Below are 14,916 nucleotides of genomic sequence, written 5' to 3' on the forward strand. Positions count from 1 at the left end.
AGCTTGATTATGGTTTTTTTATCTATATGTCCGTTTCCAAGTCTAAAACTGACTTATTGAACTCTGTACACAACACCGCTCTTCGCCTTTGCCTTGGTGCCTTTCGCTCAAGCCTCACCGCTGGTGTCAATGTTGAAGCTAATGAGTCACCACTATCCTTAAGACGACAATCTCTTCTCCTGTCATATGCTGCTAAAGTATCTTCCAATCCTTCTAATCTTGTCCATTCGCTACTTACCACCATAACGTACCTATCAACTCACGAACAACTGTAATTTCAGTCCCTCAATTGCTCGCACCTCTACTCCTAAATACCAACCTCTCGTTGACCTTTCCACTTTCTTTACCTTCTTCTCCCCCTTGGATAAAAAATATTTCCATAGTAGATCCCTCACTAATCATCTAAAATAAACACGAATCCCCTAGCGTTCTTATAGAGAAAGCATTCTTTGAAATTCTGCATAAAAAATCCTTCGACCTAATTCTCTATACGGATGCCTCCAAAGCTGAATCCGGTGTGGGTTGCGCAGTCACTACAAACCACGAACTCATAAGTTCTTTCTGCGTACCCTCCACGTGTAGTGTTTACACTGGTGAACTTTACAGTATTCTTCAAGCTTTCAAATATATTTCTTCTCCCCATAAACATATCGCTATATGTACTGACTCTCTATCATCCATACAGTCAATCACAACCATATTCACCGACCATCCAATAGTCCAAAACATTCATGACATCTACCAAATTCTGATTGCTCTTGATATAACAGTCTCTCTTATCTGGCTTCCATCGCACACTGGAATTGCTGGAAACGAATGTGCCGATCGCCCTGCCAGAGAAGCCACAAAGAATCGTCCTGAAATCCCAGTTCAGCTGGCCAATGATCTGAATATTAACTTCAAACACCTCATTAAAAAATCTTGGCACGATACATGGAGCAAGAGTACTACAGCACTACATCGCATCCACCCATCTACTTCTCACATTTCCCTAAACGTTTTGAATAGGGGAGAAGCTGTGACAATAAGAAGACTTCGCATCAACCACACGAAACTTACTCACGGCTATTTGATGTCGTCAGAAAGTCGTCCTGTCTGCCGAACTTGTCAAGTTCCTGTGACTGTTAAGCACATCCTCACCGACTACAGAGAATATTCTACCGCATATCAACAGTTTGATATGAAAACCAACCTCAAGGAGACACTTAACTGCCCGACGGAAATAAGAAAAATCGAGCAGTTCCTTAAAGCCCCAAGCTTCAATGAAAAACGTTGCTTACCCATTGGGTTAAAGTCCGTCGTCATATGGCCACTTTTCAAAACAAGACATCACTATGAAAAGTCATTCTTTCATCAAACCGTCCTCGTATACTCAGTTAACCGAAATTTTTACTAATACCCTAGCCTGTGAAGATCCACTGTACCGATGAACTCTTCCGGAATATGTTGGCCAGTGCGTATCAAAAGAATGAAGATATTTAGTACTACAACACACGGTCTGGCGCGTTTCGACAAGACCACCAAGTGCGGGTTTGAAAACGGAAACACAATTGTGAATGTTGGGAAATGGTAACAGTAAACAGTGCGTTCAGTTCGTGTGATTCTAGAAACACAATGTTGCTTGTTTGTTGTGAAACTGACGGCAAAGTAATTTCGAAAAATCACAATAATTAGCACCAAACGAAAAAACCACGTATACAAAAACTCACCATAACAATATGGCGTCAAATATTTCGGAATACGCTTAAAATATTTTTTTAATTATCGTTTTTAAACCTTCCGATTGATACCGACATTTTTCTGAAGTGGGGAATTATGATATTACTTTTGAATTCAATCTATAGAATGTGCTGATTAAATTACATAATTTGCGTTCCTGCTCTAGATATTTTGGTAAAAAAGTTATCGATTCGCAATGCACAAGAAATATCAGTTAAAAAGGTAAAATGGAAATTGCCTGAATTTCATAAATAATGATTGTGCAGCTGCTGATGCCAAAAACAACGCTATTCCAATATTTATACATTCCTGGAACTCCGGTAAACCTGCAATGAAAATGTTCAGCTCATATTCGATATTAAAGATGCTTGGTCATGCCTTTGGGCGAATGGGACCTAATCATAGTTGGATGGAAATTTCAGGTTTTGAAATTGAATATTTTGTTGATATGAAAGCAGAGCTTGATAATTCTGAGAAAATAAGTGAAAATGGTAGAAATTTGCAATTGGGCGCTTGCATGCTTTATAAAGTAAGAGTGTAATAAAAATATACACACGAAAATGGAAGTAACAAGTAAAAGCAAATTCGTGTACCTAGTAGCTCGTTACGTATAAAACTCAATTTGAATGGTATTTTTAAAAAAGTTTAAACTGATAGTTTTCACCAATGTAACAAATAGTTGCTATTTTGGAAAACCGAGCTAAATTAAGACATTTGGATTTATATTATTATATACTAATATAGGACCCAAGGAAGATGGACAGTTTTGAACTACATAGTGAGGTGGAGGGAAGTAGTCGTGGTGGAGATAGTTCTGGTCTACAAAAGATGTCATTTCAATTACTATCACTATAAAGCAATGGGACTCCTAAAATCGATTTATGACAGATTTATGAGAAGTGATGAATTATAATTATAATTACGCAGTGACTATTTTGATATAATGTCGATTAACATGTAATCCAATCCGTAAGACAATCCTCAGATGAGTGAAAAACTTTAGATCGACTGAAAACATATTGGATAAGAAAAATCCTGGCTCGAGGCACAGTGTAACAAAGAAAATGTTGAAAGGGTAAGATAAGCAGTAGTCAGAAGCCCAGCAACCAATTTCGCTGTTCGCTTAGATAATGCAAGTGATTTTTGGATCGAATTAAAACACAATTTTATTGATGAGCTCGTTTCTATTTGAATAGAACCGTGAAACAAACCACGAAATTTTCATAATATGAAAAATGCAAAAAAGAAATTAATGCCGTCGAAATTGTGGACATCATGTTGACTACAAATAAAATTTGTCATAACTCAGCATATGTCAAATAACTCTGAATAGACTCATTAATACTCTTTTTGAGTAGGTATTTGATATAGCAAAATGTGTTCTCTTTAATATGAATTATAGTTATGACAAAGGCAAAATCGATGGATTCGAACGTACACCAGGCGAGAGCAGATTCGCAAAAAGTAGGTGTGAGTATAGAACGAAAATAAATTATCCAGTACAAAACAAATTGAGAAATGTAACATTGAAACCGTTGCATTAACTTTTTGAGAAGAAATACTTGCCGTTGTTTGTTATTCGCGGTCACTTAACACGTAAATAGGAGGAAATAGCTTCCGTTTTAAAACAAGTAGTAACAGACAAATATTTGTTAGAGCTAACGTAAATACAGTTACAAAGACGTCAATTTAGAGACGGTATAATAAAAAGTTGGAGACTCCTAAGTCTGTATTTATTTATAAAACGTTGTACAAAGGAAAGCAACATAAAAACTTAATAAAATAGAACTATGTCTCTTATAAATAAAGACGTAAATTGGACTTTTTTAAGAAAATAATAAAGAACGGGTAAAAACGTGAGTGAAGCATTGAACGCATCTACAGTGTTAATATTTTTCAGCCAATTTCCCCTCATCTACCTTTTCTAAGAATGCTCATGCAGCAAGATTATTGGTTTAACTATTAGTCTGATTAACTAGACTATAGCAAATTCAACACTATTGAAGTACTTTTCATGTTGAATTCTCCGTAGGATTGATCGTAACGTTAATTTTGTTTCTAAGAGATACTCAACGTTAACGATGGTAGAGATTCTTGTAAGCAAATAACTTGGATCGAGAAACTTCTTAATTGACGACAGGATTACTCCCCTGTATTCATTTGCAAATATTGCAAAGGTAAAATATATCGATTTCCCAAAATGGCAACCTTCCTAATAATTGTAACTGTCTGCTCTTGTGTTAGTGTTCTATTTCTTGAATTACTAGAATAGTTTTGAATGGTTGATGTTTATTGCTCAAAGTTCACTGAAATTCACTCCTATTATGAAGAGACTCTCAAACCCGAAACAGAGTGTTGCACAAACGCCCGTGTATTAATATTCAACATTTTTAATTAGTATGATGAATTTGATATAACATAAAAGTAACAAGAATTTCCTCAAAAGTAAAGTTTGATACGGGAACAACCGATGATTTATAATGTTTTATAGTTGTAACAATGGCATCTCAGTTTTCAGTACACAAAACCAACACACCGAAATATATTATATTGTATGTTTTTTATACATAAAAACTCCCTCATGCAAAAATAAATGTCTTCAATTTTTTCTCCGGTGAAACAAACGGTTACGAATGTGAATTTTCATGATAGATGGAATTGCGTCGAGAAAAAAACTGTTGAATCGATCCGCATCCGCGCTTCACGGGAACATTTATTTACATTTGTAACTCTACTTTGAAACAGCTTTTCTCTTCGTGTGGCTTGTTAGTATCATCTGTTTGTTGTCGGGATCACCACAGCGAATACTTTACGATCCTTTGCCATGTGTAAGGATTCTCCCGATTTTGATTTACCAAACCAATTATATATTCAAACTCAGCAACTTTTTTTTGATCTTCAATTTTTCTACTAATAATACCCATTTGTAATATGGTTCATTGTTGACTCGGATAGTGATGTCACTACAAAAGACTTCTTTCCAATTTTTATTTCTGTGTAATTTACGTGTCTGCCATAATGATGTTAGTCTCGGTAGTCTCGGTTCTGATCAAATTGTTTATTCATATCATTTTCAATTTCGTGTATTTACCGTTGTTTATGTCTTTTTTGTGAATTTTCTTAACATCTTAGGGTATATATTATTAGTATGACAGATATACCTAGGTTTGCAAGCCTTAGTATGTTATATATTATTTTACAGTACTTCGAGTCTGCTAGCTCTGTCTAAAAAGCTAAAAAGCGAATAAATGCATGTATATGTACTATCGGAACTTCTTTTTTCTATATAGTTTAAACTGAAACTTGATTTACTAACATTATGAAACATGGGGAATTTCAATGAAAAGTATACAAGATACTGATTTTTTTTTATTTAATCGAGGTAAATCAACGAATAACTATTAGAAAATGATACTAAAATTATTTTTTATTCATTTATAGACAAAAATCAGGTTAATAAATAATACAAGGGTTGGGAGATAAATCATGCAACTATTTTATTTCTTGTAAATATGAAACCGTATCATAAACGTCTATGCATAACAGATTGCTCTGTGTTAGATACTGTAGTTCGGTGAGGGCTTTGAAATCAGTCAATATGTGAATGTAGTACGAGATAGAAGTAAACAATGATGAGAAGCGGGCTTACATCAAAATGGCCGTTTTCCAATGCAATTTCATACTGAATTAAAGTATGCTCTTAAGAATAATGCTCCACCATACCGTAGCTCATTACGGAATATCCAGTAGACGGTACCACTTGCCCTCTGCCCTCTCTAACTCAAATAACGACCATCCTGCCTTCATCATTTAGCTGCTCACCGGTGGTTTCGAACGTTGCTCATAACTAGTTGACACACGTCCTAACTAAAATTTTCGTATCCACTCTGATTTAATATACATTTATAATAATGAAGAATGAAGCATCAAGTATTTACAACGATAATATTATTCACACAAAAGTTGTTTCAACATAAATGTGCCTTTAAAACGATCAATCTATAAGAAATGTATTCGCCTTCAACAAGAATTCAACTGTAAACATTTCGAAATGGAGAAGTGACATCACCATAATGCATTATACTACAACAGCTATGAATAGAACTTGTATTTACTTCCACTAGAATGTATTTGAGTCAAGGGGCTGGCTATACGTAATAATAGAAAGGTGAAATATCGAATTTAAGCAAAGATTGATAAACCTCGTATTTATAATATATCAAACAAAGGTTCAATTTTATTTAATGTTACTGTTGACAACAAAATGGATTACGTATATTTCTAATAGATTTCACAATATGTGTCTTGCCAATTACACTTGATGGTTATCTGATATTTGACATCATCAATAAATAATTATTATTCGGTAATCTACATATTTTGTTTAATAATTAATAATAAAAGAATAGGTGCTGATGACGGCATAGCTGAAAAAGTAATTCTGAACATATGGGTACAGAAATGTAAAAGAAGGTTGGTCATATTACTTTCTAATAATTCTAAATAAATTCTAAATCTTTTGGTTAATTAAGATTTTTTTTGCATCAACCACGCAGGGTTATTAGCAACGTAACGGTGTGATTGTACAATTATGTAATTTACATTTCATTTCTTGCTAAATTTTGCTGATAATATCAATCTCTGTTAGATACGAAATAATACTTTTAATGTCACAGTTGTTCCCCATCATTCGCTCCAAAGACTGACATAGACCATGTTCCCGTCTTTTTTCTGCGAACTTAGGACACTCACTAGCACATGTTTTACCGACACTTCAACTCGGCATATATCACATATGATATATGCAAACGTGACAGGATCACCTTGTCTCTGCGTTGTTTCGGGTTGTTCTTCCAAGGAGTGACTGACATGTTAACCTCTGCTAATTTGGATCGGCTCCGTCGCCAAACACTTTACCAATTTTCATGGACTGCTTTCTTTACGTGAGCTTTCAAGTCTCCATGTGTCGTTGAACTTTCCTCTTCTGAATTTTGGTTACTGAGAGCCTCTCGATCTATCTTGTCAGCTTTCATTACCCAGTATTCCGATGTATGCAGGTACCCACAATAGTTTTAGCAATCGGTCTTCCTGTATTAGTCTGCGTATTTTTTCTTTTAGAATTATACTGAGTGGATTATCTAAATAAACCGATCGTAGACTGTTGATTGCGCTCAAAGAGTCACTAATAATCAAGGTTTTAGTTAGACCTTCCGTTTCACTGTACAAAACCGCTTGAAGAATGGCGTGTGTCTCTCCTGTATATACTGTTCTGGTAGTCTGAAGCCAGTATTTGATATGGGTGTTACAATTGCTGCCGATACTGCGTCTTCCGATTTAGATGCATCCGAGTAGATTTGAGTGTAGTTTTGGTGTTCGGATAATATTTGCATAAAGTTATTTAATATGATTTGAGAAGGAGTTTCAACTTTGCTAAAACCAAGGTAGTATATTGGATTTATTTATAGGGTACACTTGTGGAAAGGTAATTTTTAGTTCATGTTTGTACCTATTAATTCGTTCATATAAAGGTGTCGTAGTTCGTGGTTTGTTCTGATATATGGTTTGGAATCGATGAGCGTGAACGTTTTGATATACAGGATTATTTTCGTTCGATAGAATGTTCACAGCGTAAGACAGGTTCAGGTATTGTCTTCTCAAGGATAGAGAAGGTTCACCGGATTCGCTGTGCAGGCTTTCAACTGGGCTCCTTTCATTATTGACAATAATATGCCCATGTTCACTCAGAAACAGATCGTCAATTTCTGAACTTGATAGGTACACGCACACTCTGTTGTTGGATATTTTTGAGCAGAAGATAACATTTTTGGGGCCGATAACTGAACCAATAGCTAGAATATATTCGGGAATTTTTGTTTCATTAATAGCATTGAATATTATGGATTGGTTTTTTTCTGGAAAAGTTGTTGTGGCTGGTTGGTTTAATGCTGCTGAGTATTGCTTCTTCAACATATTCTGATTGAGATTAGCTGTCTGTGTATGCTGCGATTGGTCAGAGTTTTGGGGGTTCCTGTAGTCAGAAACCCCCTGGTTTGAGGTAAACATTGTTATGGATTAAGACAAAATGTAGGTAAGTTGTCCTGAAAGCGGTCCTGTCTACATTTGTTTTGGCGATAAGATCGCTTACTTGAACCGATTTTTATCTTGACCTCCTATCAGTATCAGATTTATTTAATTAATGAATTTTAAAATTGGTAATTGATGTAAACAAATTTTCCACTTATTACGTTTGGGTTTGGATTGTCTCTTTACTCTTTACTCTCTAATGGTACAGATTTCAACATTAACTTTTGACTTCAATAATACGGAGCTGAAAGAACAGTGTGAATAACTTATACGTCCAGAGCCGGACTCCCAATTATGAATTTTATTAGTGTCTTGTAGTCCCGTCTACTAGTGACATTTTAAAGTTTAATTTAGAAGTCTAATAACATCATTCACGAAATATCTGTATTCTACTCTCGACAGAATGATAATATTGTAATTAGTAAATTTCAAAGCTTGTTGATAGATATTTTTCTCATTTAATTTTTGTCTAAAGTGGAATGAAAAAAACTGGAAATGGATCTTCAAAATACTTAGTATTTTATACTTATGATTATTAAAACTCAATATACGCATGTTCACATTACATAAATACAATGAACTTATTGAATTTTTTGTTTTTAGAATCAGTGGTCGGATGGTCTTTCATCTAAGCTGCATATTTCTAATGCTCACATTTCAGATTCTGGAAATTATTCTTGTGTACCCACAATTGCAGGATCGACTAGTGTTAACGTGCACGTTATTAATGGTAAGTATAATGCAGACCATTGCTGAATATATAAAAGTTCTTCTCAAAGTGGAAATTAAAAAAATGTATAACATCTGAAAAGTTTAAACATTTTGTAGTCATTCCTCATAGACCAGTTATTCTGTATATGTATGAGGGGAAAAAAATGAAAGTTGTGAAACTAAAATATGTTCATGATACATATTTAATGGAAGGGTACCAAAAATGACTGCTTAATATGATTTTATTATTGGTAGTAGAATACTGATTGAATTGCCTTTGTGGATATATTCAAATGTATGTTGTGCTCGAAGTTAATAATAGTCATGTTGATGTTTAAAAGATAATATTTTTTTTCAGGTGAACATCCAGCAGCTATGCAACACGGCAACAAGAACACCGCCTCTCTGTCTCTCTCTATTCAAGGCACGATTGTAAATAGTTTATTTGTCATTGTAATGAAACAAATCAGATGAAATTCCTTGTAAATACGATTCTATCATTTGTCAACCCTCATTTCCAAAAAAAAAAAAATCCTCTAATCTTCATCACAAACCCACATATAATTATCTTCTATTAATATTCCCAAATATGTCTCTATCTTAGCAAAAGTACCAACCAAATGAACTTTTCCAAACTTGTACCGAATGTTAACATATCTTTGAGTTATAAATTGATGATTACACATTAAAATCAGTTCTATATGTTGATGATTCGCAGACAGGGGCCCATATTTGAATTTATATCTTATTATTATAGGGATAATAATAGGTGCACAACAAAAATTTGATATTTTTTTTATAAATTTAACTATTTATTTAAAATTTGTACTGCTATAGAATAGATAGTTGAATACCTTTTGGCTCCATCTTCAAAAACAGACTCTGAAGACATCTGATTCCTTGGAGGCTATATATAAATTAGCTACATATGGATTTGTTGGAAGATTGAGTCTCTAGGGAGGTTAACAGATCTTGTAAATTTACATATCTCAGTAATAGAGCTTGTACATTTAATTTCCAAAAGACAAAAAGTACTGAATACATTCAAAATATTACAGAACTTAAATGCAAATATTGTTATAAAAAAGAATCACAAGCCCTAAATAACAAGTCAACCAAGCAGACTCTATTACCTTTTATGTAGGTTCCTGCTACTTAAATGAAATCTAAATTCACTTGAGATCACATTCTACAGAGTGCAGATAATATTCATACTGTAATCTAACCACCAAACAGTAAACATTCTTGCTTAGGTAGATAATATTTGTTATTTTAATATTATTTAATATTAATTTTATAATTGGAACCATAAAATACAGGTGTAGTAGATACTCTCGCCTTCTCTACTTTCGATTGCTGCTGTTTACCAGTCAGTCATTGAGAACCATACTCCTTCGATCTTTTGGAACTATGCGAACAATTTCTTTAGGGTCCCCCTTTTCCTATTGTCCATACCCTATTGTTTTTGCTCTATACTTAACAACTACCTCGCTTTTCTGAGCTTCTACAAAATTTTTTATCTTGGTCTCAATATCTTCTACTTCTATCTAGGTTTTAGTGTTTTGTCAGTATACAAGACTTTGTTGATTATTTATTTTTTTTGTATATATTCTCTATAGTTTTAAATTCTCCATTATTGTTAAAATCTGGTTTACCTTCCATGAATGTGGATGGGACAAATTTAAGCTAATTGACTTTGGATACATATGTTTAAGGTTTAGTTATTGGCTTTGCCCTGAGCATATTTAGTTACTCGTATAAAAAAAGCTGAAAACATGTATATTTGTGACGATTTTATGAAAAATATGAGTGTAACCTCCTGATATTACAGTAATTGAAAAATTATGTACTATTATTTTTTTATATAGTGTATGCTTATTAAAAACTATGTAAGATTGAAAAATTGGAACAATAATGTTAAAAATGTTAATTAACTTAAGATGTTTCTCAAAAATGGCCCTAGTCTGTTATGATTACCTAATAAAACTAATGTTCCTGATCATTAGTGAGAAAATTTCTCTGCATTGGAAATGTAATATATATATTTCCAAAAAAAGTTACAGAAATTCATTAGTAAATGTTCGAGTGTGGCAGTAATTCAATTATCAATCATATAACTTGCATTAATTCTCATCATTAACTCATTTTATATTAGTTCAGCTGTTCTAAGACATTATACTATATTATTTCATTGAAAATGTTTTACACATTAATGTCTTTGCCATGTTTCTAATACTGTTTCAATATGTTCTCATGGTTATAAAATTGAAATAAAGTTAGAATTTCTTTCAAATATATGCTAATAACAGTGGTTATATCATTGGAGAATAAATATGTTTTATTAACTATGGACTGTCATTTTTTTGATTTATCTGACATGATAATAGATATGATCAGGAAAATATTAATTTCTTGTATAGTACAATTTGTTTATAAACTGCCTGCAAATAATCACAATTGATTTTTCCTAACAAGACAGTATAAGAATATTTACAAAGTAAAATTTTGTTATTTTAATTCACTGAATTAGGTTATTTTTCTGTAATAAAATTATTATTCCGGTTGATAATCATCATAATGTAGATATGATTTATAGACTCAACTTTTTGTATAAATAAATATTTAATGTTTCGTGTTGTTTATTTTCTCCAATAATATATATATATATATATATATATATATATATATATATTTATATACATATGGAACTGAAGCCAAACAGAATCTAAGAAATTTCGAAAATATCCTCCAAAAAATTTCAAAACTAAAAAACCGAAGAATTTTTCTACTCAGATGCAGAAAAAATAAGTTAAACCTACATTTCTATATTCAAAATTATCCCATATAAAATTTACAAATAGTCGCCTGCAGCATGAATATTAAAATCACGTTTTACCTAGTTATACAACTATCTATTACCGAATTAACTACTTTAATAAGAAAATGATTTAAAAAACATAACAGTTAAAATAAATAAAGTAATTACATTTTCCAAAAATTTGAGGAATAATGTCGAGAAATAACTATATTACTTTTTAATAAATGCAAAGAAAGAAATATTAAGAAAATTGATAATGCAATATTAAAACAACAATCTATTGCTAAAAATGCAAATGAAATAAAATCACAATGGATCGAAAATTTTAACAGATACTGTCATACCAGATGAAGTGAAAGAAGTTTTATCTATGGGTCCTAATTTTGCACAAAATATTTCTAGTGACAAAGAATTATCTGTAACAAATATCTTATGTAATATTGAATGCAACACCAATCATCTAAAGAACGAAATTCAAAATAAAATAGGATCTGATACTTGTAATATTATCACTTTTTCAAAAATAAATTGAAAAACAAATAACAACAAAGCAATATCAAACCTCAAAATATAACTACAACAAAAGAATTCATCAATACAAATAGAACTCTCAAAATTTTTAAAGCAGATAAATCTAATAAAACTGTTTTTATGAAATCAGAAGATTATAATAATTATTAAACGATAAGAAAACTTACAAAAAAATTGAGCAAGACCCTACGAATTCTAATCAAAAACAAAATAATGATCTAATTGGATCTTGAGAAGAACAACTTTTTATTTCGCCATCAGATGCAAAAAAAGTCACAATGCCTTAACCCTTAAATATATGGTTTACCAAAACTGCACAAACCTGACATTGTTTCAAGTATTCAAACTCCTCTCACCCCATTACCTAATTACTTGAAAAATATTAAAATATTTTGAAAAAAATTTTATATCAAAACAAATACTATATCAAAAACACATGGAATTTCAAAGAAAAAATTAAAAGTATAAATATTCCTAATGAATATGTATTTATTTCGTTATATGTGGTTTCTTTATATACAAATATTCCTATTACCATTGTGAAAAATATAATAAGAAAATGTGATAAAACTAAAGAATATACAGAAATACCTCAAAACAAATTTATAAAAGCTATAGAACTCACACTTAGAACAACATATTTCCAATATGAAAATAAGAGATGCAAACAAATTGATGGTTGTGCTCTGGGGGCTTCCATTTCAAGCACAATTGGAGATTGGAGAGGGGTATATCCTAGTATTTTATCACTCACAAAATACAAACTCTGTAATCAGAACTGTTCGCTTCATAAGGTTTTATTTTTCTTATTATTCATTTAGAAAATGGTGAATAAAAAAATACTCTTATTGTTATAAAAACTATCAGCTCTTAGAAATCAATTTATAAATTCTGGGCCACTCTACATACATAAACATACATATTTTAAAAAAGGTACAGAATTTCTTATATTTTATTTAAAATAATTGAATTGCCATAATCTATTACTTACATGGTTTCATTTATAATTTGAATCAATTTCATATATATATATATATATATATATATATATATATATATATATATATATATATATATATATATATATATATATATATATATATATATATATATATATATATAATATATATATAAATATAAAATAATATAAATATATATATATATATATATATATATATATATATATATATATATATATATATATATCAATATAAATATATATATATATATATCAATATAAATTTCAGTGCATCCATTAAACTAAACAAATAAAGTAAGTTAATTATTATTAAAATTAATTAAGCAATACAGTAAGTATTGATATCCACAATTATTTTCAATTCCAAAATTATTTATACTATTGAAATATATTACCATAGTTCATTTAAAGGTTTCTTATTGACAAAACAATCTTTGAATCCTTTTACTGAATCTTTATACTTGTACCAAGTAAGGTTTTCTATTTCTTCTTTAGAAGAGTCCTCACATTCTTCTGCCATACTTTCACCAAGATCTTCAAACACCTTAAAACTTTCACAACAATTTCGATCTTTTCGCATATCTGATTTCAAAAATATTTGAACCTGTTTAGTGTTATTAGAAAAGCTGGGAGCTACAGAAGGTTCAAAACCTGAAGATTTTAATGGAGAGCAATCATTCATCTTCTTGATGTATATATGCACGTTTGTAGAAGGGATATTTGCTTCAATCTTATCAAGCCATTCTTGCCTTAAAAAAATACTCCTAAAAAGTTAAAAATTGGAGTTCACAATAACAGCAACGATTTTCATTACCTTAAAATTTTTTGTTGATATTTATTCAATTCGGCTGCATGATTACCTTCAATGTGTCCAAGAAGGCATGATACATTTATAGTAATCACTTCTCTAACGGTAAATGGTGTGGTACCAAGCACAAATACAACACTTTTCACCTTATTTTTATGGTAAATAAATTCATCAGTGATGCTAGTCATTGCTGATTCTACAGTATCCAAAACTTTAGAAACAACTAGAAAGTGGCACTCTGCTCTTAACTTGAGTCCAGCATCTATAGGCGTTTCGGAAGTCTTTTGTCGTTTTTTCGTCACCATAATTTTCATCCGACTATAAGAATAAGGTATCTGGCATTTTTGGTAAAGAAGACCTTTTATAATCTCATTTATTATGGAAGCGCATGAGAATGGAGTAAGAATTATATCAGAAGTATTTGCATCGATCTTGAATATATTACCATCGTCTCGATTCGTTTTCATATTTCAATAATAAAATAAATTACTAAAACGTTCTTGATAAACCAAAAATTCAAAATATTGAGACTTTGTTTTTATTAATCTGTGAATTAAATCAGTAATCAACAAAAAAATCAAGTATGCCATATCTTAAGGCTTCTTCACACCACGATTAGAAATTGTGCGTAATCACCCAGACATGCGCATATCTAATTTTGCCCTTCCAAAAAGCAGTGGTTGAGCCCCAATTGTTTTTATTCCATACATATTTGGACTATTCATTGGATTGTGAGAAAAACTTATGAGGGGAATAAAAAATTTTTAAAGTTTAAAAAACCACAGGGTAGAAAGAATCATTTTCGGATCATATAGATGCATTCCACTGAGCATTAACGGCGCCTGAAATACTCTTTTGGGCGTTCGACATAGGGACTACGATCGTTGTGGTCACAGCAAGAACGTCACTCATGTCGTCATGAACAACGTCACAACGATTCTTGTCAAAAGGTGGGGTGGAGTAAGCGTTGAAAGCTATAGCGGAATTTTCAAAATTCATGCAACGCAGATTGCAACCAGTAGAATCTATCTCATTATTTCATGCAGCAAGGGATATTATAAGTACTGTTGAAGCATTCTTGTGACGCACCAAATTTTTTACAATTGCCTCAGAAGATGTTTTGATTTTACTTTAATGTAAATGATTTAAGCACTTTACTAATAACTTACAAATCATAAGATAACCTCTTGAAGCACTCGCTTATTTTTTTTTATTTTGCGATTTCTTAATATTCATCTCACGACTTAAAGCGCCTCGCAATCTATT

The 14,916-nt window shown here is 31.5% G+C and overlaps 2 protein-coding genes across 2 annotated transcripts in view; one reads left to right on the forward strand and one right to left on the reverse strand.

The window, feature by feature from the left end:
* Nucleotides 1–11,145, forward strand: part of LOC130892352 (zwei Ig domain protein zig-8-like) — a 468,122-nt gene extending 456,977 nt beyond the window's left edge. Inside the window, exons 5-6 of the mRNA XM_057797743.1 lie at nucleotides 8,407–8,533; nucleotides 8,873–11,145. Of these exons, the coding sequence (XP_057653726.1) occupies nucleotides 8,407–8,533; nucleotides 8,873–8,988 (243 nt within the window). The 3' untranslated portion in view covers nucleotides 8,989–11,145. The remainder of the gene's footprint in view (nucleotides 1–8,406; nucleotides 8,534–8,872) is intronic.
* Nucleotides 11,146–13,114: 1,969 nt separating this feature from the next.
* LOC130898338 (uncharacterized) lies at nucleotides 13,115–14,278 on the reverse strand. Its single transcript, XM_057807584.1, has 2 exons — nucleotides 13,657–14,278; nucleotides 13,115–13,606 (listed from the first exon to the last, which is right to left on the reverse strand). Exons 1-2 carry the CDS (start codon nucleotides 14,115–14,117, stop codon nucleotides 13,234–13,236), a joined length of 834 nt encoding a protein of 277 aa, XP_057663567.1. The 5' UTR covers nucleotides 14,118–14,278; the 3' UTR covers nucleotides 13,115–13,233.
* Nucleotides 14,279–14,916: the final 638 nt, after the last annotated feature.

The sequence above is a fragment of the Diorhabda carinulata genome, chromosome 1 (assembly GCF_026250575.1).
Source record: "Diorhabda carinulata isolate Delta chromosome 1, icDioCari1.1, whole genome shotgun sequence".
Classification (NCBI taxonomy): domain Eukaryota; kingdom Metazoa; phylum Arthropoda; class Insecta; order Coleoptera; family Chrysomelidae; genus Diorhabda; species Diorhabda carinulata.

Excerpts from the sequence above, each read along its gene's own strand:
- LOC130898338 (XM_057807584.1), bottom strand. The coding sequence starts at position 14,117 with ATGAAAACGAATCGAGACGATGGTAATATATTCAAGATCGATGCAAAT. Across the intron at positions 13,607-13,656 it reads TATCAACAAAAAATTTTAAG|GAGTATTTTTTTAAGGCAAG; the intron begins GTAATGAAAATC and ends TTAACTTTTTAG.